Genomic DNA, 22,059 nt, shown 5'->3' with positions numbered 1-22,059 from the left:
GAAACAATCCTTTTACCCACCATCATTCCAAAACCCACATCCATTGCCAGCTTCCCCACCCCCCCTACTTCTTCCTACCCCATCCTCCCTACTCCTCCCTTCTCCAAACCCATCATTCATACCGTCCCTAACATTAAGAAAAAGAAGGAGGAAATGAAAAAAGGCAATAATGACCCAAGTAGAAAAGGTGTCAAGGAAACAATCCTTCTTCCCCTCCATCACTTCAAAACCCACCCCCAATCCCACCTTCTCCCTCCCCTCTACTTCTCCCTTATCCCTTGGCTCTACTCCTCCCGTCTCCAAAACCTCTTGTTTATAGCCTCCCCACCCCTCCCAGTCACACCCTCTCTCGCAAGAATCGCAGGTTCCACCATCACCTCCACCCACAACCGCCACTCCCCCCCCACTAGCCGGATCCTCATATGTGCCAATTCTTCCCTTCCCCATCACCTCCACTCCCACTTTCCCTCCAATCCCTACCTCCACCTTCCCCATCAGTTCACCTTGCCCATCACCTTCACTCCCACTTTTCCTTCCACCCCTACTCCCACCTTCCCAATCAGTCCCTGCCAGGGGGGACTGGGGCTGATTTAGAGGTGATGGAGAGTTGTCCCTTCCCCATCACCTCCACTCCTGCTTTCCCCTCCACCCCTACCTCCACCTCCCCCATCACCTCCGCTCCCGCTTTCCCCTCCACCCCTACCATCACCTTTCCCATCAGTCCACCTTCCCCATTACCTCCACTCCCACTTTTCCTTCCACCCGTACTCCCACCTTCCCCATCAGCCCCTATCAGGGGGGACTTGGGCTGATGTAGAAGTGAAGGAGGTTCCTCCCTTCCCCATCACCTCCACTCCTGCTTTCCCCTCCACCCCTACCATCACCTTTCCCATCAGTCCACCTTCCCCATTACCTCCACTCCCACTTTTCCTTCCACCCATACTCCCACCTTCCCCATCAGCCCCTATCAGGGGGGACTTGGGCTGATGTAGAAGTGAAGGAGGTTCCTCCCTTCCACATCACCTCTACTCCCACTTTCCCTTCTACCCCTACTCCCACCTTCCCAATCAGTCCCTGCCAGGGGGGACTGGGGCTGATTTAGAGGTGATAGAGTGTTGTCCCTTTCCCCATCACCTCTACTCCCACTTTCCCTTCCACCCCTACCTCCACCTTCCCTATCAGTTAACCTTCCCCATCACCTCCATTCCCATGTTCCCCTCCACCCCTACTCCCACCTTCCCCATCAGCCCCTATCGGGGGGGACTGGGGCTGATGTAGGAGTAAAGGAGATTCCTCCGTTCCCTATCACCTCAACACCCACTTTCCCTTCTACCCCTACCTCCACCTTCCCCATCACCTCGACTCCCACTGTCCCTCCACCCCTACCTTCACCTTCCCTATCAGTCCACTTTCCCCATCACCTCCACTCCCACTTTCCCTTCCACCCGTACTCCCACCTTCCCCATCAGTCCACCTTCCCCATCACCTTCACTCCCAATTTGCCTACCACCCCTACCTTCACCTTCTCCATCACCTCCACTCCCACTTTCCCCTCCACCCCTACCTTCACCTTGCCCATCAGTCCACTTTCCCCATCACCTCCACTCCCACTTTCCCTCCCACCCCTACTGCCACCTTCCCAATCAGCCCCTATCAGGGGGGACTGGGGCTGATTTAGAGGTGATAGAGAGTTGTCCCTTCCCCATCACCTCCACTCCCACTTTCCCTTCCACCCCTACCTCCACCTTCCCCATCACCTCCGCTCCCGCTTTCCCCTCCACCCCTACCATCACCTTTCCCATCAGTCCACTTTCCCCATCACCTCTACTCCCACTTTCTCTTCCACCCCTACCTCCACCTTCCCCATCAGTTCACTTTGCCCATCACCTTCACTCTCACTTTCCCTTCCACCCCTACTCCCACCTGTCCAATCAGTCCCTGCCAGGGGGACTGGGGCTGATTTAGAGGTGATAGAGTGTTGTCCCTTTCCCATCACCTCCACACTCCCACTTTCCGTACCACCCCTACCTCCACCTTCCCCATCACCTCCACTCCAACTTTCCCCTCCACCCCTACTCCCACCTTCCCCATCAGCCCCTATCGGGGGGACTGGGCTGATGTAGGAGTGAAGGAGATTCCTCCCTTCCCCATCACCTCGACTCCCACTTTCCCCTCCACCCCTACCTTTACCTTCCCCATCAGTCCACTTTCCCCATCACCTCCACTCCCACTTTCCCTTCCACCTGTACTCCCACCTTCCCCATCAGCCCCTATCAGGGGGGACTGGAGCTGATGTAGAAGTGATGGAGGTTCATTCCCTTCCCCATCACCTCCACTCCTACTTTCCCTTCCACCCCTACCTCCACCTTCCCCATCAGTCCACCTTACCCATCACCTCCACTCCCAATTTCCCTACCACCCCTACCTTCACCTTCCCCATCACCTCCACTCCCACTTTCCCTTCCACCCCTACCTTCACCTTCCCCATCACCTCCACCCCCCCTTCCCCTCCCCACCCCTACCTTCACCCTCCCCATCCGTCCACTTTCCCCATCACCTCTACTCCCACTTTTCCTTCCACCTGTACTCCCACCTTCCCCATCAGCCCCTATCAGGGGGGACTGGGGCTGATGTAGAAGTGATGGAGGTTCCCTCCCTTCCCCATCACCTCCACTCCCACTTTCCCTTCCACCCCTACCTTCACCTTCCCCATCAGTCCACCTTACCCATCACCTCCACTCCCAATTTCCCTACCACCCCTACCTTCACCTTCCCCATCACCTCCACTCCCACTTTCCCTTCCACCCCTACCTTCACCTTCCCCATAAGTCCACTATCCCCATCACCTCCACTACCACTTTCCCTTCCACCCTTACCTCCACCTTCCCCATCAGTCCACCTTCCCCCGCACCTCCATTCCCAATTTCCCTACCACCCCTACCTTCACCTTCCCCATCACCTCCACTCCCACTTTCCCTTCCACCCCTAGCTCCACCTTCCCCATCAGTCCACCTTCCCCATCACCTCCACTCCCACTTTCCCCTCCACCCCTACCTTCACCTTCCCCATCAGTCCACTTTCCCCATCACCTCCACTCCCACTTTTCCTTCCACCCGTACTCCCACCTTCCCCATCAGCCCCTATCAGGGGGGACTGGGGCTGATGTAGAAGTGATGGAGGTTCCCTCCCTTCCCCACCACCTCCACTCCCACTTTCCCTTCCACCCCTACTCCCACTTGTGTGTGTGTGTTTGCGTGTGTGTGTGTGTGTGCATGTGTGCGTGCATGCGTGCGTGTGTGTGAATGTGTGTGTGAATGTGTAATCTAGCCGCAGAGGTTGCAATCCAGTGACATCTGTGCCGGTCCCAAGCCCGGATAAATAGAGAGGGTTGTAGTCATGTTTGTGTGTGTCTGTGTGTCTGCATCCTAAAGGAAAAAAGGACAAAGAAACAACAAATTTTTGTCATGTTGCTTTAAAATATTTTCTTTTAGATTTTCTTTCAGATTGAGTGACACTAATCTGTGAGAAAGAAGCTGTGATTCTCCGTCGTCTTGTCTACAGAGAGTCAGCAGCCATCAGGTGGACGAGGTAAAGAGCATGTGTTTTGATCTCCTGCTGTACAACTAAATCTGGTTCTCCTGTCTCCAACAGAGTATCAATGTATGCGAACGATCCTGCTGGCATTATGTCCTACAGTATCACATCTGACAGACGAATCCACCTCTACACCTTCAACAACAGATTACCTGAACATCATTTCCTGAACTTGGAGTCTGCGATCCTGGTACCTCTCCATGTCTCTGTGTAAAGTGTGGTCTTGACAGAGAGTAGGCCTGTGCATGTTTGCCTCTTTTACTTAGCGCAATGTATTAAACCAGTTTCTGTGATGCACCGCAACCTCTCTATGTGCATTTGTTTTAGAAGCTGGCAGAAACTTACCCCAACATGTGGGTTGCTTTGAGAAACACACTCTTCCTGTTACAGTGGCTGCTGCTGAAAGAAGCTTCTTCTTTACTACTGTGATTTACTATGAAGCAATAACGTCTCAGTGTAATTGCCATTAAAATTATAAACCTTGTGGTCTCAAATCAGTTGTCATGTGACAATGTTGTTGCTGCTAGAGAAACCAGGAGAATAAAGGTGTAGCAGGTTATGTGAGATTAAAGAGGTGAAAACATGACTCGAGGTCTTTGTAAAATCATAATTTTTTTATTTAAATCCTTGTATTTTTTCGTGTCTACTCGTTTCTTAAATATCTTGCAGTGTCGTATTGATATTGTATTTTTAAATTAATGTTACTTGCTTACACTTTTTATTTTGGGAGTAGTAATACTTTATGTAAGCTATTTATATTGTATTTCATATGTTCAGTCATTTTTTGTATTTGTATCTTTAATTCTTTCTAAGTATTTTGAGTGTGCAGTTGCTTTAGTTAAATTAAAGTATGTCTGAGACAATGCTATTAGTTTTCTTATGAGGATTGTGGTGGAAATTTTCCATAAAGAAGCAGATGAGAGAGTTGTCCTTTTGTGCGATTTATTGAAATAATAAAGAAAATAAAAATAATGGGGAAAGCAAATAAAAAGCATGGATGTTGATCGTGCACATCAACAAACCAAAAACCAGCTGGGGAGATCAGTGCACACACCACGAAGGTGCAAAGAGCCCACGATCCTAAAGTTGCTTCTGCCTTTTAGCTTCTCTGTCCGACTACGGTGGAACGTCTTTCTAAACCAATCAAATGACATGCACCATCTCCTCCCTGTCGCAGTGTGTGTGAAGATGTTTACATTCTCACACATGCATCGCTGACGTCCGACTATCTGTGAGAAAGGAGCACCAAGTCTCAACAGACAGAGACACAACTCCCCGGCCTTGGGTTTGGGAGCTAGAGTTGAGAGTCTATCAGGCAGAGACAACCATTGAACAATCTAGGTCAAATGTCAAATGCATACAGTAAGACAAAACAAAAGATATTAATTGCAGAACATAAGTCATAAATCATATAATAACTGCATAGAAATAAGGAAGACACATAGAAATAAGGAAGAGACAATTTTTCCCATAACACTCCCCCCTTTTGATTACACATTAATCAAACCATAAAGGAATAAAAATTGTCAACATCACATTCTGTAATAATAAAAGACCCTTGCAAATGAAACAATAAGGGTATTAACTCATCAAGAGTCAAAATACACCTTCACATAAAATGCAAGTAACTTAGGGACAAAAGGTTGGGAGCTGTTTTGGTGGATAGTTATACAAGAATAACTTCTGTATTGGCATGTGAAGAAAATAAGCTCATTATCATATTTGTATCATATTATATTTTTGATCCGATAGCCTAAGATCATCGTCAAAGTCATTAAGTGAATTAGAGTTGGGGTTTTTGAACATAGTGCATTGTGTCATTTGATACAAGAGTGTTGCTGCGGACATGAGAACAGATTTCCATTTTCCAGACATTTCGTCTAGCCAATTCCAAGGGAAAGAACCTATACCAGAGTTAGCTGAGATTCGGAAGGCCGTGGAGCGCCTTCGCCACAATACCATTAGAATCAGTGTTATTCAGGATGTAAGTACAACATGCCTCTCCAAACATAACACAAACGCCTCTTTTCTCAGCTAACAACGTGTCTACGGCCATTCAATTGTAATGTAATAAAGACAATTAATGTATGATAGCCATAGGTTTCCGATGGGGTTCTGTTTCATATACAGTAATCTTAAGATAGATTTCATGCTTTTGGATCTTTAATTGTACATTTGCGTCTAGAATGAATACGAGATTCAGGGATTAAACCAGAATGATGATGATGCATATTTCCGCTTGTGTTGTCTTTCATCTGTAGATGAAGGATAAAGATTTTTGTAGCAGTGAATAAAGTGATTGTGAGCAAATCAAACACCAAATCAACTTTAGGATATTTAAACTCAGTGTTGTGAATTATGTGAAATTTTCTCATTCAAAAGTAGTGTGTAAAGTTACATAGAAACATCATGTGATAAAGGCAATAATCAGAGTAACATAAAATGAAGTCTAACAAAGCATGGTTACAATTGATGTCTCGTAACGATCTGCTTCGTCCTGTTGAACAGTAGCGTTAGATTGTTTCCAACCTGTGTGTTGAAGTATTGATTGTTCGTTGGGGTTCTTCAGGTTGTGATCAGCTGATCACAGAGACACTTGGGATTCGTTATCACCGCCAGGTTTCCTCCCAATGTCGTCTGAGTCACTGTCACTCCCGTGATGTGAAGAGTCTACACGTCTTCCAGCGTCGGCAACTCAAGGCTGCTCGTGTGTGTGTTTTCTCAGGAACGTGTGTGTAGATGTATGGTCTGATAGTGTGATTCATCGGCGCAGCTTCAGGCGGCGCTTGGCTCACACCTTTAGCTGAACGGTCAACGCAGCCTCGCCTCAGTGCGTGTGTGAGCACAGCGAGGGTCGTCCTTCTCAGTTGTTTTCGTCAGTGGTGGTTTTCTCTGTGACCTTCACAGCCGTGTGGGTCGTCAGAAGGTCCTGGAAGGGGCCTCGCCACCGTTTGGAGTCCCAGTGCTTCCTCCTGAACTCCTTAACGATCGCCCAGTCTCCTGGTTGAATGATGTGATGGTCCTGTCGCCTGCTTTCACCTGTTGGGAAATCTGAATTATGGGGAAAAGGTGTTTGGGCGGCACGGCTTGTCATCAGGCCCAAACCAGACTCCATGGCTACAGGTGGAACCATTCGTCTGCCAGAGTCTGTGTTCCTGCGAGGTAGAAAATGTTTAAAGCACAGAGTTGGAGAGAGGGAACAAGGATCAGGAGAGGAAACGAGGATCAGGAGAGGGAGGGATTGTCGGGCAGCGACCTTCGCAGCAGCGTCTGCAGCTGCATGTCGGCACAAACAAAGTCGTCACTGATGATGTAAAAACAGCATTAGCTGTAGGTGGCAGGACAGCGTCCAGCAAAGCAGAACCTAATCATGATGTGAGATAGGTTTGCAATCAGACTTCAAAAGCTTCCTATGCTTCCACAGAGCGTCTGTGGAGTCTGTGTAGATGGTAACAGACTTTTAGTTAACCAGCTTCAGTCAATAGGATCAACTCTGCAGCCTGAGCAGAGTAGTGTCTTAGCAAAGCACTAGACTTCAAGACGACGTCTTGATAGTAACGTTCAGCATGTTGAGCAAAGTGGTGTTGCATCTAAGCCATCGGGCTGTAGAAAGATGTGATCTATTCCAAAAGAATCAAGGACTCAGCATGAGGACGAAAGAACAGAAGTCGTACAACCTGATCTCTCATCCACTGTTTGAGTGAAAGGTCGCGTAGGGTCAGATCAGGAAGACCCAAAGTAGGAGTTGACTGAAGAGCAAGCATGAGGTCAGTGAACGTTGTTCAGCCTCAGACGTCCACGTGAGACAAGAGGTGGACGATGAAGATGTCTGCATCAGAATCCTGAGTGGGGCCTCAAAGACAGTAAAGTTACGAACGAAGGTCCTACAATAAGAACAAAAACCTAGAAAAGACATAAGCTGTTTTTACGTGCACGGTTTAGGCAGGTTTCAAATTGCTTTAACTCTGTTGGGTGAGATGGATTTGCCATCAGCTGTAATTACAATGACCCAGAAAATAACCTTTGTCTGAACTAACTGTAATTTAGACAGGCTCTCTTTGTGGCCTGTAGCATCCAATGTTTCAGTATCTTAGTGGTGTCTGCAGTAACACCATCTATGGCTTCCTTTAGGAGGGTGTTGTTGTTTACATGGTTTGTGGTCAGATTTAGGTGTGATGACCACTGGTTCACATCCTCTGATCAAACCTTCATCATGTCTGTGTGTGAGCCACAGGGAAGCAGGGCTTCCTGTAAGGCTGAGTGTTGGGTCAGAGCGTCCTCTGAAATGAAAATAAAAACAAAAGCATGTAGTGTGTGTCATTAAAATGTGGAGGTACCCAGTTCACTGTTTGCTGCACATAACAGGCAGAATAAAAATAAGTTTTCTAAAAGTATGCAAAGTAGGTGAATATGTCACATGGGGTCAGAAGTGGTTCACCAGTCTCCACCCCGTTGACATCTGTTCACGAAAGGACCCACGTCCTGCATCTGTCTCCATCATGTTTTCACAGAGGGACGTGTGGAACTGTAGAATAAACATCAAAAATCTTTTTGTTCGTTAGTAAAAGAAATCGCAAGTGCAGACCTGTTCATCCCAAAAGAGGGAAGTTGAGGTCAGTTTGTGTGTGTGTGTGTGAAATCATAAACAAGCTGTGATGCAGCCTGTGTGAGGGCCTTTCAATGGGACAGTTGTTCCTCGATGACAGACCTTTCCTGGATCCTCGCATGCAGCTCTTTTGGGCCGATCACGTCTGAAGCCTCTCCTGTTGTTTCAACCAGTGTCTGTGTCAGAGCACGTCTTCTCACACTGCTGTTGCTCTGTCCTTGTTTTCCTTTGCTGATTGTCATTAGCAGGTGTCTGTCAGACACACACGCTTGTAGTAGCTGGTTCATCTGATGATCCCAGAACGTGATGGCTGTAGACGTTGTGTGAGTCGGTGAGGCGTCCATGCTGTGGTCTGTGTCCTCTAGCTGCTGTGGTGTCAGAGCTTCCACCCTGTTCTGGTTGTTGGTTGGCGCTTCTTCTCCTTCGGTTCTTCTGCTGATGGTGGGAAAGGAGTCCAGATCCGGATTTACCCTCATCGCGCTCAGTTCTGCATTAGGACAAAGAGCAGAAAGAATGGGAGCATTTGCTCTTGACATGATATGTGTGTGTGTGGTATGTGGTGTGTGTGTGTGTGGTGTGGCAGAGTGCAAACAATTCTTCCTCAACGTTAGGCCCCTCTAAGACCCGGGTCCCTCGTATCTTGAAAATACTTCACTCTGCGAACGCGCTCCCTCTTTCAGAAGCCGTCTTTTATACTCAGTCCCCCACGTGTGGACCACGCACAGATCAAAAAACCATGTCTGTATCCTCAGTACAGACGGAAGCTCGGTTCCACGAGCCAACCCTTAGCAACCGACGTCTCACCACCCAGAGCTGACTTTGACCTAATTAAGAACACGTATTATTGGGATTTTTTTTCTTTTTTCTCGATCTAATTACTTTTCCTAATCAAATTTAGTGTTTCAACCAAATAGAAGATTTCTTTTCTTTTTCTTTTTTTTCAACCAATTGAAATGTTTCAGCTAAATTAAAAATAAAAGTTCCAATCTTTTTGTTTTTCCCAAATCAAAGGAATCTCTCTCACCGACTGAGCCAAGTTAAGATTTGAGTTTGAATCTGAGTTCGTGGATCCCGTCAGAGGCGATCCAGACGGGTGAGCAGTCCTCCCAGCTCTGAATGTCTGTAGAGGTTTGGAGGCTCAGCGACCCTAGTCCTCAGGACTATCGTCTCTGGTCACACCGTCCAGACGACCTGCCGCGGATCCTGTTCGTAGACGCCAATTTCTGTAGTGGAAATTTTCCATAAAGAAGCAGATGAGAGAGTTGTCCTTTTGTGCGATTTATTGAAATAATAAAGAAAATAAAAATAATGGGGAAAGCAAATAAAAAGCATGGATGTTGATCGTGCACATCAACAAACCAAAAACCAGTTGGGGAGATCAGTGCACACACCACGAAGGTGTGATGCAAAGAGCCCACGATCCTAAAGTTGCTTCTGCCTTTTAGCTTCTCTGTCCGACTACGGTGGAACGTCTTTCTAAACCAATCAAATGACATGCACCATCTCCTCCCTGTCGCAGTGTGTGTGAAGATGTTTACATTCTCACACATGCATCGCTGACGTCCGACTATCTGTGAGAAAGGAGCACCAAGTCTCAACAGACAGAGACACAACTCCCCGGCCTTGGGTTTGGGAGCTAGAGTTGAGAGTCTATCAGGCAGAGACAACCATTGAACAATCTAGGTCAAATGTCAAATGCATACAGTAAGACAAAACAAAAGATATTAATTGCAGAACATAAGTCATATATCATATAATAACTGCATAGAAATAAGGAAGACACATAGAAATAAGGAAGAGACAATTTTTCCCATAACAGGATATACACTAGCAGTAGAATTTACTGCAATGCAACAGAGTGCCACCTGAAATCTTGCCTAGTGCGCCAAATTGGTTAAAGTAAGGATCACTAATTATAATAATTAACATAATACCACTATATTTTTTATTTATTTTTAGTTTTAGTTTATTACTTTGTTTTACAAATTCCTATTATTAGATGAATATTAATTATTATCTATAATTTAACAAGTGCAATAGGTAATAATTATCTAATTAATTTAATTCATTATAGGGCACCACCCTGTCCATCAGGCAGCAATGATCCGTTTGGAAAAGCAAACAGTCTCAATTTTATATAGATACTAATCATATAATACTATAAAAGGTCAAATATTAATTTAATCAGTTGGAAGGTTATCAGGTAACACAGCTATTCAAGACTTCAAACAATAATGGTGATTACTAATATACTAGGTGTGTGTGTATTTGTGTGTGTCAGAGAGTTGCTTATCTGTTGCCACTAGGACTTTATTGAAGCCCAAAGATTCACACTGCAGCCATTTTCAGTGCTGTTGCAACATTTCAAATGATGCAGACCTTCCGAATAATGCTAATGTGTAGATAAAGTACATCAGAGCTTAAATGCTGTAACCATGGCAACAACTCACGTGACTTTGCGGTTTACTGACACCGTAACACTCAAACCCTGACTGACTGACAGACAGAGGTAAGACATTTTACTGCTCAGCTAAAAATCGATATTTGACTTGACTTCCTGTTGACTTGACGCAGACTTTCTTGTGGAAGAAGTTCTTTATGTTTCATGCATGTAAATAAATTTCATATTAGATCATTATCTGCAATATTATATGCAATATTTCTGCATTAGCTAACAACACAATCAACATTGCATTTCAATAAAAAAAATGTTTGCATTTAGTGCCACTTTATTATGATATTTTACATTTAATGTAAAAAGGTCAGATATTAAAAGCCACAGAATGAAAGCCCCCAACCGGCGGTGCTGGACAGCCGTTATGTGTACAGTTCAGCCCCAATACGTTAGCCACGCATGCTACACGTCATTGTAAGGCTTAGACTCCCATATAAAGCATTTCCAGCATTAACAATCACAGCGCAGTCACCAAAAGCTCCAACTTCGCTCCACCTCATCTTTTATGAGCCATAACTCGTCACAGGAAAAAACCAAAGTAATCCAGCGAATTCAAGATGGATGCCGTCTCCCTTACGCTTCGGTTGGGACCAGGGAAGGCGGAAAAGGCCGAAGTGTCGGATTGCATCAGCCACGAGAAGCCAATCAGGTTCAACTTCCCGAGAGCCCCCCACGTTCAGGCTCGTAGTGTTAACCCCGTAAGTACCGTATGAAAACGGAGAAACACACTGTAGCTGAGTGCGCTGAACACGTAGATATGCAGTAAGTGGGGTCTCCAGTCAGATCAATGGGCCAGGAAGTGAAGCCTGCTCTTTCCTACCTATGAATTGAATCTGTTTCAACTGGTCAGAGTCCTAATTATAACCTTTAGAGGGAAGAGAAGAGAGAGAAATTAATTAAAAATACTGAATATAAAATAAATTAATTAAGAAACTATATTTCTGGATATGGGTTAATTAACAATTTGACAATGTACACATATTGAATTAATTGAAAACTAATTTTGGGAAACATTTTTGCACTCTGTTTAATCATTATTAATACATAGTTCATCTTCCGTGTTGTTGTTGTTTTTTTCCTTCCGTGTTGTTAAGAAAAAGAAGCATGTCCTCAGGGATAGGGATTAGTTTTTTTTACCCTTTGTGTAGGTCAAGCCTCTGAACTGTATCACAAAAATTAAATGATTGATATCCTCAATGCTGGTTCCAGAAATAGAACAGCTGTTATCTTCTACTGTATTTTGAAATCTATACAATATATTAAGAGGATAGATATTGGTCCTAATTTTAATATTTTTTTCCCTAGCTTATTGGGGAAGAGGGTGTTTCATATACATGGATCTTATTTTCATGTTTGTGTCTTTAGCAATTTAATGCAATAAAATAATTTTATTTTTCTTCTGTTTTTCAGAAGGACAGAGGTAAAAGTGTTGAGTAAACCTTTAAGAAGGCAAAGCAACATGGAGAAGAAAGATAGAAAGAAGGAAAAGAAAGAAGAGGCAAAAGAGATGAAGAACAGGGAGATGAAAGAAAAGGAAAAAGAAGAACAGACGAAAGCAAGAAGAAAAAGAAAGACTTGAGAAAGTAAAAGAAGAAGAAAAGAAAAGAGAAGAGAAAAGCAAAGAAAGAAGAGCGAAAAGGAAGATGAAAGAAATAAGAAAGAAAAAGAGGAAGAAAAGCAGGGGATGACACACGAACAACCAATCGTACCAATCCTCAATACTAAAACCTTATTGATTTCCCCCACCACCCCTACTCCCCCCTTCTCCCCCGCCGTCTTTCGAACCCTCCTCATCATTAAAAAACAACAGGAAAATGAGAGAGAGAGAAAGAAGAAAGAAGAAGAAGAGGGAAGGGAACAAAGGAAAAAGGAAGAAAAAGATCGAATGGAAAGACAGAAAACACTGACAGTTAAACACATGGAGAGGATGTCAAAGAAACTAAACCTACACACCCTCATCCCTAAACCCAGCAACACTTCCACCTTCCGAACCCCCCCTACTTCTTCCTACCACATCCTCCCTTCTCCTCCCTTCTCCAAACCCCTTATTCATACCCTTCCTAACATCAAGGAAGAGGAGGAAGAGGAAATCAAGGAGAAGACAATGATTAAGCAAATGGAAAGGATGTCAAGGAAACAATCCTTTTTACCCACCATCATTCCAAAACCCACATCCATTGCCAGCTTCCCCACCCCCCCTACTTCTTTCTACCCCATCCTCCCAACTCCTCCCTTCTCCAAACCCCTTATTCATACCCTTCCTAACATCAAGGAAGAGGAAATCAGGAAGAAGACAATGATCAAGCAAATGGAAAAGATGTCAAGGAAACAATCCTTTTTACCCACCATCATTCCAAAACCCACATCCATTGCCAGCTTCCCCACCCCCCCTACTTCTTCCTACCCCATCCTCCCTACTCCTCCCTTCTCCAAACCCATCATTCATACCGTCCCTAACATTAAGAAAAAGAAGGAGGAAATGAAAAAGAAGGCAATAATGACCCAAGTAGAAAAGGTGTCAAGGAAACAATCCTTCTTCCCCTCCATCACTTCAAAACCCACCCCCAATCCCACCTTCTCCCTCCCCTCTACTTCTCCCTTATCCCTTGGCTCTACTCCTCCCGTCTCCAAACCTCTTGTTTATAGCCTCCCCACCCCTCCCAGTCACACCCTCTCTCGCAAGAATCGCAGGTTCCACCATCACCTCCACCCACAACCGCCACTCCCCCCCCACTAGCCGGATCCTCATATGTGCCAATTCTTCCCTTCCCCATCACCTCCACTCCCACTTTCCCTCCAATCCCTACCTCCACCTTCCCCATCAGTTCACCTTGCCCATCACCTTCACTCCCACTTTTCCTTCCACCCCTACTCCCACCTTCCCAATCAGTCCCTGCCAGGGGGGACTGGGGCTGATTTAGAGGTGATGGAGAGTTGTCCCTTCCCCATCACCTCCACTCCTGCTTTCCCCTCCACCCCTACCTCCACCTCCCCCATCACCTCCGCTCCCGCTTTCCCCTCCACCCCTACCATCACCTTTCCCATCAGTCCACCTTCCCCATTACCTCCACTCCCACTTTTCCTTCCACCCGTACTCCCACCTTCCCCATCAGCCCCTATCAGGGGGGACTTGGGCTGATGTAGAAGTGAAGGAGGTTCCTCCCTTCCCCATCACCTCCACTCCTGCTTTCCCCTCCACCCCTACCATCACCTTTCCCATCAGTCCACCTTCCCCATTACCTCCACTCCCACTTTTCCTTCCACCCATACTCCCACCTTCCCCATCAGCCCCTATCAGGGGGGACTTGGGCTGATGTAGAAGTGAAGGAGGTTCCTCCCTTCCACATCACCTCTACTCCCACTTTCCCTTCTACCCCTACTCCCACCTTCCCAATCAGTCCCTGCCAGGGGGGACTGGGGCTGATTTAGAGGTGATAGAGTGTTGTCCCTTTCCCCATCACCTCTACTCCCACTTTCCCTTCCACCCCTACCTCCACCTTCCCTATCAGTTAACCTTCCCCATCACCTCCATTCCCATGTTCCCCTCCACCCCTACTCCCACCTTCCCCATCAGCCCCTATCGGGGGGGACTGGGGCTGATGTAGGAGTAAAGGAGATTCCTCCGTTCCCTATCACCTCAACACCCACTTTCCCTTCTACCCCTACCTCCACCTTCCCCATCACCTCGACTCCCACTGTCCCTCCACCCCTACCTTCACCTTCCCTATCAGTCCACTTTCCCCATCACCTCCACTCCCACTTTCCCTTCCACCCGTACTCCCACCTTCCCCATCAGTCCACCTTCCCCATCACCTTCACTCCCAATTTGCCTACCACCCCTACCTTCACCTTCTCCATCACCTCCACTCCCACTTTCCCCTCCACCCCTACCTTCACCTTGCCCATCAGTCCACTTTCCCCATCACCTCCACTCCCACTTTCCCTCCCACCCCTACTGCCACCTTTCCAATCAGCCCCTATCAGGGGGGACTGGGGCTGATTTAGAGGTGATAGAGAGTTGTCCCTTCCCCATCACCTCCACTCCCACTTTCCCTTCCACCCCTACCTCCACCTTCCCCATCACCTCCGCTCCCGCTTTCCCCTCCACCCCTACCATCACCTTTCCCATCAGTCCACTTTCCCCATCACCTCTACTCCCACTTTCTCTTCCCCCCCCTACCTCCACCTTCCCCATCAGTTCACTTTGCCCATCACCTTCACTCTCACTTTCCCTTCCACCCCTACTCCCACCTGTCCAATCAGTCCCTGCCAGGGGGACTGGGGCTGATTTAGAGGTGATAGAGTGTTGTCCCTTTCCCATCACCTCCACACTCCCACTTTCCGTACCACCCCTACCTCCACCTTCCCCATCACCTCCACTCCAACTTTCCCCTCCACCCCTACTCCCACCTTCCCCATCAGCCCCTATCGGGGGGACTGGGCTGATGTAGGAGTGAAGGAGATTCCTCCCTTCCCCATCACCTCGACTCCCACTTTCCCCTCCACCCCTACCTTTACCTTCCCCATCAGTCCACTTTCCCCATCACCTCCACTCCCACTTTCCCTTCCACCTGTACTCCCACCTTCCCCATCAGCCCCTATCAGGGGGGACTGGAGCTGATGTAGAAGTGATGGAGGTTCATTCCCTTCCCCATCACCTCCACTCCTACTTTCCCTTCCACCCCTACCTCCACCTTCCCCATCAGTCCACCTTACCCATCACCTCCACTCCCAATTTCCCTACCACCCCTACCTTCACCTTCCCCATCACCTCCACTCCCACTTTCCCTTCCACCCCTACCTTCACCTTCCCCATCACCTCCACTCCCACTTTCCCCTCCACCCCTACCTTCACCTTCCCCATCAGTCCACTTTCCCCATCACCTCTACTCCCACTTTTCCTTCCACCTGTACTCCCACCTTCCCCATCAGCCCCTATCAGGGGGGACTGGGGCTGATGTAGAAGTGATGGAGGTTCCCTCCCTTCCCCATCACCTCCACTCCCACTTTCCCTTCCACCCCTACCTTCACCTTCCCCATCAGTCCACCTTACCCATCACCTCCACTCCCAATTTCCCTACCACCCCTACCTTCACCCCATCACCTCCACTCCCACTTTCCCTTCCACCCCTACCTTCACCTTCCCCATAAGTCCACTATCCCCATCACCTCCACTACCACTTTCCCTTCCACCCTTACCTCCACCTTCCCCATCAGTCCACCTTCCCCCGCACCTCCATTCCCAATTTCCCTACCACCCCTACCTTCACCTTCCCCATCACCTCCACTCCCACTTTCCCTTCCACCCCTAGCTCCACCTTCCCCATCAGTCCACCTTCCCCATCACCTCCACTCCCACTTTCCCCTCCACCCCTACCTTCACCTTCCCCATCAGTCCACTTTCCCCATCACCTCCACTCCCACTTTTCCTTCCACCCGTACTCCCACCTTCCCCATCAGCCCCTATCAGGGGGGACTGGGGCTGATGTAGAAGTGATGGAGGTTCCCTCCCTTCCCCACCACCTCCACTCCCACTTTCCCTTCCACCCCTACTCCCACTTGTGTGTGTGTGTGTGTGTGTGTGTGTGTGTGTGTGTGTGTGTGTGTGTGCATGTGTGCGTGCATGCGTGCGTGTGTGTGAATGTGTGTGTGAATGTGTAATCTAGCCGCAGAGGTTGCAATCCAGTGACATCTGTGCCGGTCCCAAGCCCGGATAAATAGAGAGGGTTGTGGTCATGTTTGTGTGTGTCTGTGTGTCTGCATCCTAAAGGAAAAAAGGACAAAGAAACAACAAATTTTTGTCATGTTGCTTTAAAATATTTTCTTTTAGATTTTCTTTCAGATTGAGTGACACTAATCTGTGAGAAAGAAGCTGTGATTCTCCGTCGTCTTGTCTACAGAGAGTCAGCAGCCATCAGGTGGACGAGGTAAAGAGCATGTGTTTTGATCTCCTGCTGTACAACTAAATCTGGTTCTCCTGTCTCCAACAGAGTATCAATGTATGCGAACGATCCTGCTGGCATTATGTCCTACAGTATCACATCTGACAGACGAATCCACCTCTACACCTTCAACAACAGATTACCTGAACATCATTTCCTGAACTTGGAGTCTGCGATCCTGGTACCTCCATGTCTCTGTGTAAAGTGTGGTCTTGACAGAGAGTAGGCCTGTGCATGTTTGCCTCTTTTACTTAGCGCAATGTATTAAACCAGTTTCTGTGATGCACCGCAACCTCTCTATGTGCATTTGTTTTAGAAGCTGGCAGAAACTTACCCCAACATGTGGGTTGCTTTGAGAAACACACTCTTCCTGTTACAGTGGCTGCTGCTGAAAGAAGCTTCTTCTTTACTACTGTGATTTACTATGAAGCAATAACGTCTCAGTGTAATTGCCATTAAAATTATAAACCTTGTGGTCTCAAATCAGTTGTCATGTGACAATGTTGTTGCTGCTAGAGAAACCAGGAGAATAAAGGTGTAGCAGGTTATGTGAGATTAAAGAGGTGAAAACATGACTCGAGGTCTTTGTAAAATCATAATTTTTTTATTTAAATCCTTGTATTTTTTCGTGTCTACTCGTTTCTTAAATATCTTGCAGTGTCGTATTGATATTGTATTTTTAAATTAATGTTACTTGCTTACACTTTTTATTTTGGGAGTAGTATACTTTATGTAAGCTATTTATATTGTATTTCATATGTTCAGTCATTTTTTGTATTTGTATCTTTAATTCTTTCTAAGTATTTTGAGTGTGCAGTTGCTTTAGTTAAATTAAAGTATGTCTGAGACAATGCTATTAGTTTTCTTATGAGGATTGTGGTGGAAATTTTCCATAAAGAAGCAGATGAGAGAGTTGTCCTTTTGTGCGATTTATTGAAATAATAAAGAAAATAAAAATAATGGGGAAAGCAAATAAAAAGCATGGATGTTGATCGTGCACATCAACAAACCAAAAACCAGCTGGGGAGATCAGTGCACACACCACGAAGGTGCAAAGAGCCCACGATCCTAAAGTTGCTTCTGCCTTTTAGCTTCTCTGTCCGACTACGGTGGAACGTCTTTCTAAACCAATCAAATGACATGCACCATCTCCTCCCTGTCGCAGTGTGTGTGAAGATGTTTACATTCTCACACATGCATCGCTGACGTCCGACTATCTGTGAGAAAGGAGCACCAAGTCTCAACAGACAGAGACACAACTCCCCGGCCTTGGGTTTGGGAGCTAGAGTTGAGAGTCTATCAGGCAGAGACAACCATTGAACAATCTAGGTCAAATGTCAAATGCATACAGTAAGACAAAACAAAAGATATTAATTGCAGAACATAAGTCATATATCATATAATAACTGCATAGAAATAAGGAAGACACATAGAAATAAGGAAGAGACAATTTTTCCCATAACAGGATATACACTAGCAGTAGAATTTACTGCAATGCAACAGAGTGCCACCTGAAATCTTGCCTAGTGCGCCAAATTGGTTAAAGTAAGGATCACTAATTATAATAATTAACATAATAACACTATATTTTGTTTATTACTTTGTTTTACAAATTCCTATTATTAGATGAATATTAATTATTATCTATAATTTAACAAGTGCAATAGGTAATAATTATCTAATTAATTTAATTCATTATAGGGCACCACCCTGTCCATCAGGCAGCAATGATCCGTTTGGAAAAGCAAACAGTCTCAATTTTATATAGATACTAATCATATAATACTATAAAAGGTCAAATATTAATTTAATCAGTTGGAAGGTTATCAGGTAACACAGCTATTCAAGACTTCAAACAATAATGGTGATTACTAATATACTAGGTGTGTGTGTATTTGTGTGTGTCAGAGAGTTGCTTATCTGTTGCCACTAGGACTTTATTGAAGCCCAAAGATTCACACTGCAGCCATTTTCAGTGCTGTTGCAACATTTCAAATGATGCAGACCTTCCGAATAATGCTAATGTGTAGATAAAGTACATCAGAGCTTAAATGCTGTAACCATGGCAACAACTCACGTGACTTTGCGGTTTACTGACACCGTAACACTCAAACCCTGACTGACTGACAGACAGAGGTAAGACATTTTACTGCTCAGCTAAAAATCGATATTTGACTTGACTTCCTGTTGACTTGACGCAGACTTTCTTGTGGAAGAAGTTCTTTATGTTTCATGCATGTAAATAAATTTCATATTAGATCATTATCTGCAATATTATATGCAATATTTCTGCATTAGCTAACAACACAATCAACATTGCATTTCAATAAAAAAATGTTTGCATTTAGTGCCACTTTATTATGATATTTTACATTTAATGTAAAAAGGTCAGATATTAAAAGCCACAGAATGAAAGCCCCCAACCGGCGGTGCTGGACAGCCGTTATGTGTACAGTTCAGCCCCAATACGTTAGCCACGCATGCTACACGTCATTGTAAGGCTTAGACTCCCATATAAAGCATTTCCAGCATTAACAATCACAGCGCAGTCACCAAAAGCTCCAACTTCGCTCCACCTCATCTTTTATGAGCCATAACTCGTCACAGGAAAAAACCAAAGTAATCCAGCGAATTCAAGATGGATGCCGTCTCCCTTACGCTTCGGTTGGGACCAGGGAAGGCGGAAAAGGCCGAAGTGTCGGATTGCATCAGCCACGAGAAGCCAATCAGGTTCAACTTCCCGAGAGCCCCCCACGTTCAGGCTCGTAGTGTTAACCCCGTAAGTACCGTATGAAAACGGAGAAACACACTGTAGCTGAGTGCGCTGAACACGTAGATATGCAGTAAGTGGGGTCTCCAGTCAGATCAATGGGCCAGGAAGTGAAGCCTGCTCTTTCCTACCTATGAATTGAATCTGTTTCAACTGGTCAGAGTCCTAATTATAACCTTTAGAGGGAAGAGAAGAGAGAGAAATTAATTAAAAATACTGAATATAAAATAAATTAATTAAGAAACTATATTTCTGGATATGGGTTAATTAACAATTTGACAATGTACACACATATTGAAAACTAATTTTGGGAAACATTTTTGCACTCTGTTTAATCATTATTAATACATAGTTCATCTTCCGTGTTGTTGTTGTTTTTTTCCTTCCGTGTTGTTAAGAAAAAGAAGCATGTCCTCAGGGATAGGGATTAGTTTTTTTTACCCTTTGTGTAGGTCAAGCCTCTGAACTGTATCACAAAAATTAAATGATTGATATCCTCAATGCTGGTTCCAGAAATAGAACAGCTGTTATCTTCTACTGTATTTTGAAATCTATACAATATATTAAGAGGATAGATATTGGTCCTAATTTTAATATTTTTTTCCCTAGCTTATTGGGGAAGAGGGTGTTTCATATACATGGATCTTATTTTCATGTTTGTGTCTTTAGCAATTTAATGCAATAAATAATTTTATTTTTCTTCTGTTTTTCAGAAGGACAGAGGTAAAAGTGTTGAGTAAACCTTTAAGAAGGCAAAGCAACATGGAGAAGAAAGATAGAAAGAAGGAAAAGAAAGAAGAGGCAAAAGAGATGAAGAACAGGGAGATGAAAGAAGAAAAGGAAAAGAAGAACAGACGAAAGCAAGAAGAAAAAGAAAGACTTGAGAAAGTAAAAGAAGAAGAACAGGAAAAGAGAAGAGAAAAGCAAAGAAAGAAGAGCGAAAAGGAAGATGAAAGAAATAAGAAAGAAAAAGAGGAAGAAAAGCAGGGGATGACACACGAACAACCAATCGTACCAATCCTCAATACTAAAACCTTATTGATTTCCACCACCACCCCTACCCCCCTTCTCCCCCGCCGTCTTTCGAACCCTCCTCATCATTAAAAAACAACAGGAAAATGAGAGAGAGAGAAAGAAGAAAGAAGAAGAAGAGGGAAGGGAACAAAGGAAAAAGGAAGAAAAAGATAGAATGGAAAGACAGAAAACACTGACAGTTAAACACATGGAGAGGATGTCAAAGAAACTAAACCTACACACCCTCATCCCTAAACCCAGCAACACTTCCACCTTCCGAACCCCCCCTACTTCTTCCTACCACATCCTCCCTTCTCCTCCCTTCTCCAAACCCCTATTCATACCCTTCCTAACATCAAGGAAGAGGAGGAAGAGGAAATCAAGGAGAAGACAATGATTAAGCAAATGGAAAGGATGTCAAGGAAACAATCCTTTTTACCCACCATCATTCCAAAACCCACATCCATTGCCAGCTTCCCCACCCCCCCTCTTCTTTCTACCCCATCCTCCCAACTCCTCCCTTCTCCAAACCCCTTATTCATACCCTTCCTAACATCAAGGAAGAGGAAATCAGGAAGAAGACAATGATCAAGCAAATGGAAGAGATGTCAAGGAAACAATCCTTTTTACCCACCATCATTCCAAAACCCACATCCATTGCCAGCTTCCCCACCCCCCCTACTTCTTCCTACCCCATCCTCCCTACTCCTCCCTTCTCCAAACCCATCATTCATACCGTCCCTAACATTAAGAAAAAGAAGGAGGAAATGAAAAAGAAGGCAATAATGACCCAAGTAGAAAAGGTGTCAAGGAAACAATCCTTCTTCCCCTCCATCACTTCAAAACCCACCCCCAATCCCACCTTCTCCCTCCCCTTTACTTCTCCCTTATCCCTTGGCTCTACTCCTCCCGTCTCCAAACCTCTTGTTTATAGCCTCCCCCACCCCTCCCAGTCACACCTCTCTCGCAAGAATCGCAGGTTCCACCATCACCTCCACCCCACAACCGCCACCCCCCCCACTAGCCGGATCCTCATATGTGCCAATTCTTCCCTTCCCCATCACCTCCACTCCCACTTTCCCTCCAATCCCTACCTCCACCTTCCCCATCAGTTCACCTTGCCCATCACCTTCACTCCCACTTTTCCTTCCACCCCTACTCCCACCTTCCCAATCAGTCCCTGCCAGGGGGGACTGGGCTGATTTAGAGGTGATGGAGAGTTGCCCTTCCCCATCACCTCCACTCCTGCTTTCCCCTCCACCTACCATCACCTTCCATCAGTCACCTTCCCCATTACCTCCACTCCCACTTTTCCTTCCACCCATACTCCCACCTTCCCCATCAGCCCCTATCAGGGGGACTTGGGCTGATGTAGAAGTGAAGGAGGTTCCTCCCTTCCACATCACCTCTACTCCCACTTTCCCTTCTACCCCTACTCCCACCTTCCCAATCAGTCCCTGCCAGGGGGGACTGGGGCTGATTTAGAGGTGATAGAGTGTTGTCCCTTTCCCCATCACCTCTACTCCCACTTTCCCTTCCACCCCTACCTCCACCTTCCCTATCAGTCCACCTTCCCCATCACCTCCATTCCCATTTTCCCTCCACCCCTACTCCCACCTTCCCCATCAGCCCCTATCGGGGGGGACTGGGCTGATGTAGGAGTAAAGGAGATTCCTCC

General features: G+C 45.8%; 1 protein-coding gene and 2 long non-coding RNA genes across 3 annotated transcripts; 2 read left to right on the top strand and 1 right to left on the bottom strand.

Moving 5' to 3' along the window:
* Positions 1–4,722: 4,722 nt before the first annotated feature.
* LOC129604034 (uncharacterized) lies at positions 4,723–10,716 on the bottom strand. Its single transcript, XR_008694568.1, has 2 exons — positions 9,225–10,716; positions 4,723–8,687 (listed from the first exon to the last, which is right to left on the bottom strand). It is a non-coding gene; the product is annotated as an uncharacterized LOC129604034 (long non-coding RNA).
* Positions 10,717–12,540: 1,824 nt separating this feature from the next.
* On the top strand, positions 12,541–13,392 carry LOC114852940 (uncharacterized). Its single transcript, XM_029145665.1, has one exon. The coding sequence runs from the start codon at positions 12,541–12,543 to the stop codon at positions 13,390–13,392; it is 852 nt and encodes a 283-aa protein (XP_029001498.1).
* Positions 13,393–18,307: 4,915 nt separating this feature from the next.
* LOC114854600 (uncharacterized) lies at positions 18,308–20,427 on the top strand. The gene is made up of 3 exons (XR_008694601.1): positions 18,308–18,733; positions 19,205–19,376; positions 20,081–20,427. It is a non-coding gene; the product is annotated as an uncharacterized LOC114854600 (long non-coding RNA).
* Positions 20,428–22,059: the final 1,632 nt, after the last annotated feature.

This window comes from Betta splendens, chromosome 4, assembly GCF_900634795.4.
Source record: "Betta splendens chromosome 4, fBetSpl5.4, whole genome shotgun sequence".
Taxonomy (NCBI): domain Eukaryota; kingdom Metazoa; phylum Chordata; class Actinopteri; order Anabantiformes; family Osphronemidae; genus Betta; species Betta splendens.
Note: the sequence above shows the minus strand (reverse complement) of the source record. Positions and strands in the feature narration are given on the sequence as shown.

What these genes read in the sequence shown, in the direction of transcription:
- LOC114852940 (XM_029145665.1), top strand. Translation starts at nt 12,541, where the DNA reads ATGGAAAGACAGAAAACACTGACAGTTAAACACATGGAGAGGATGTCA.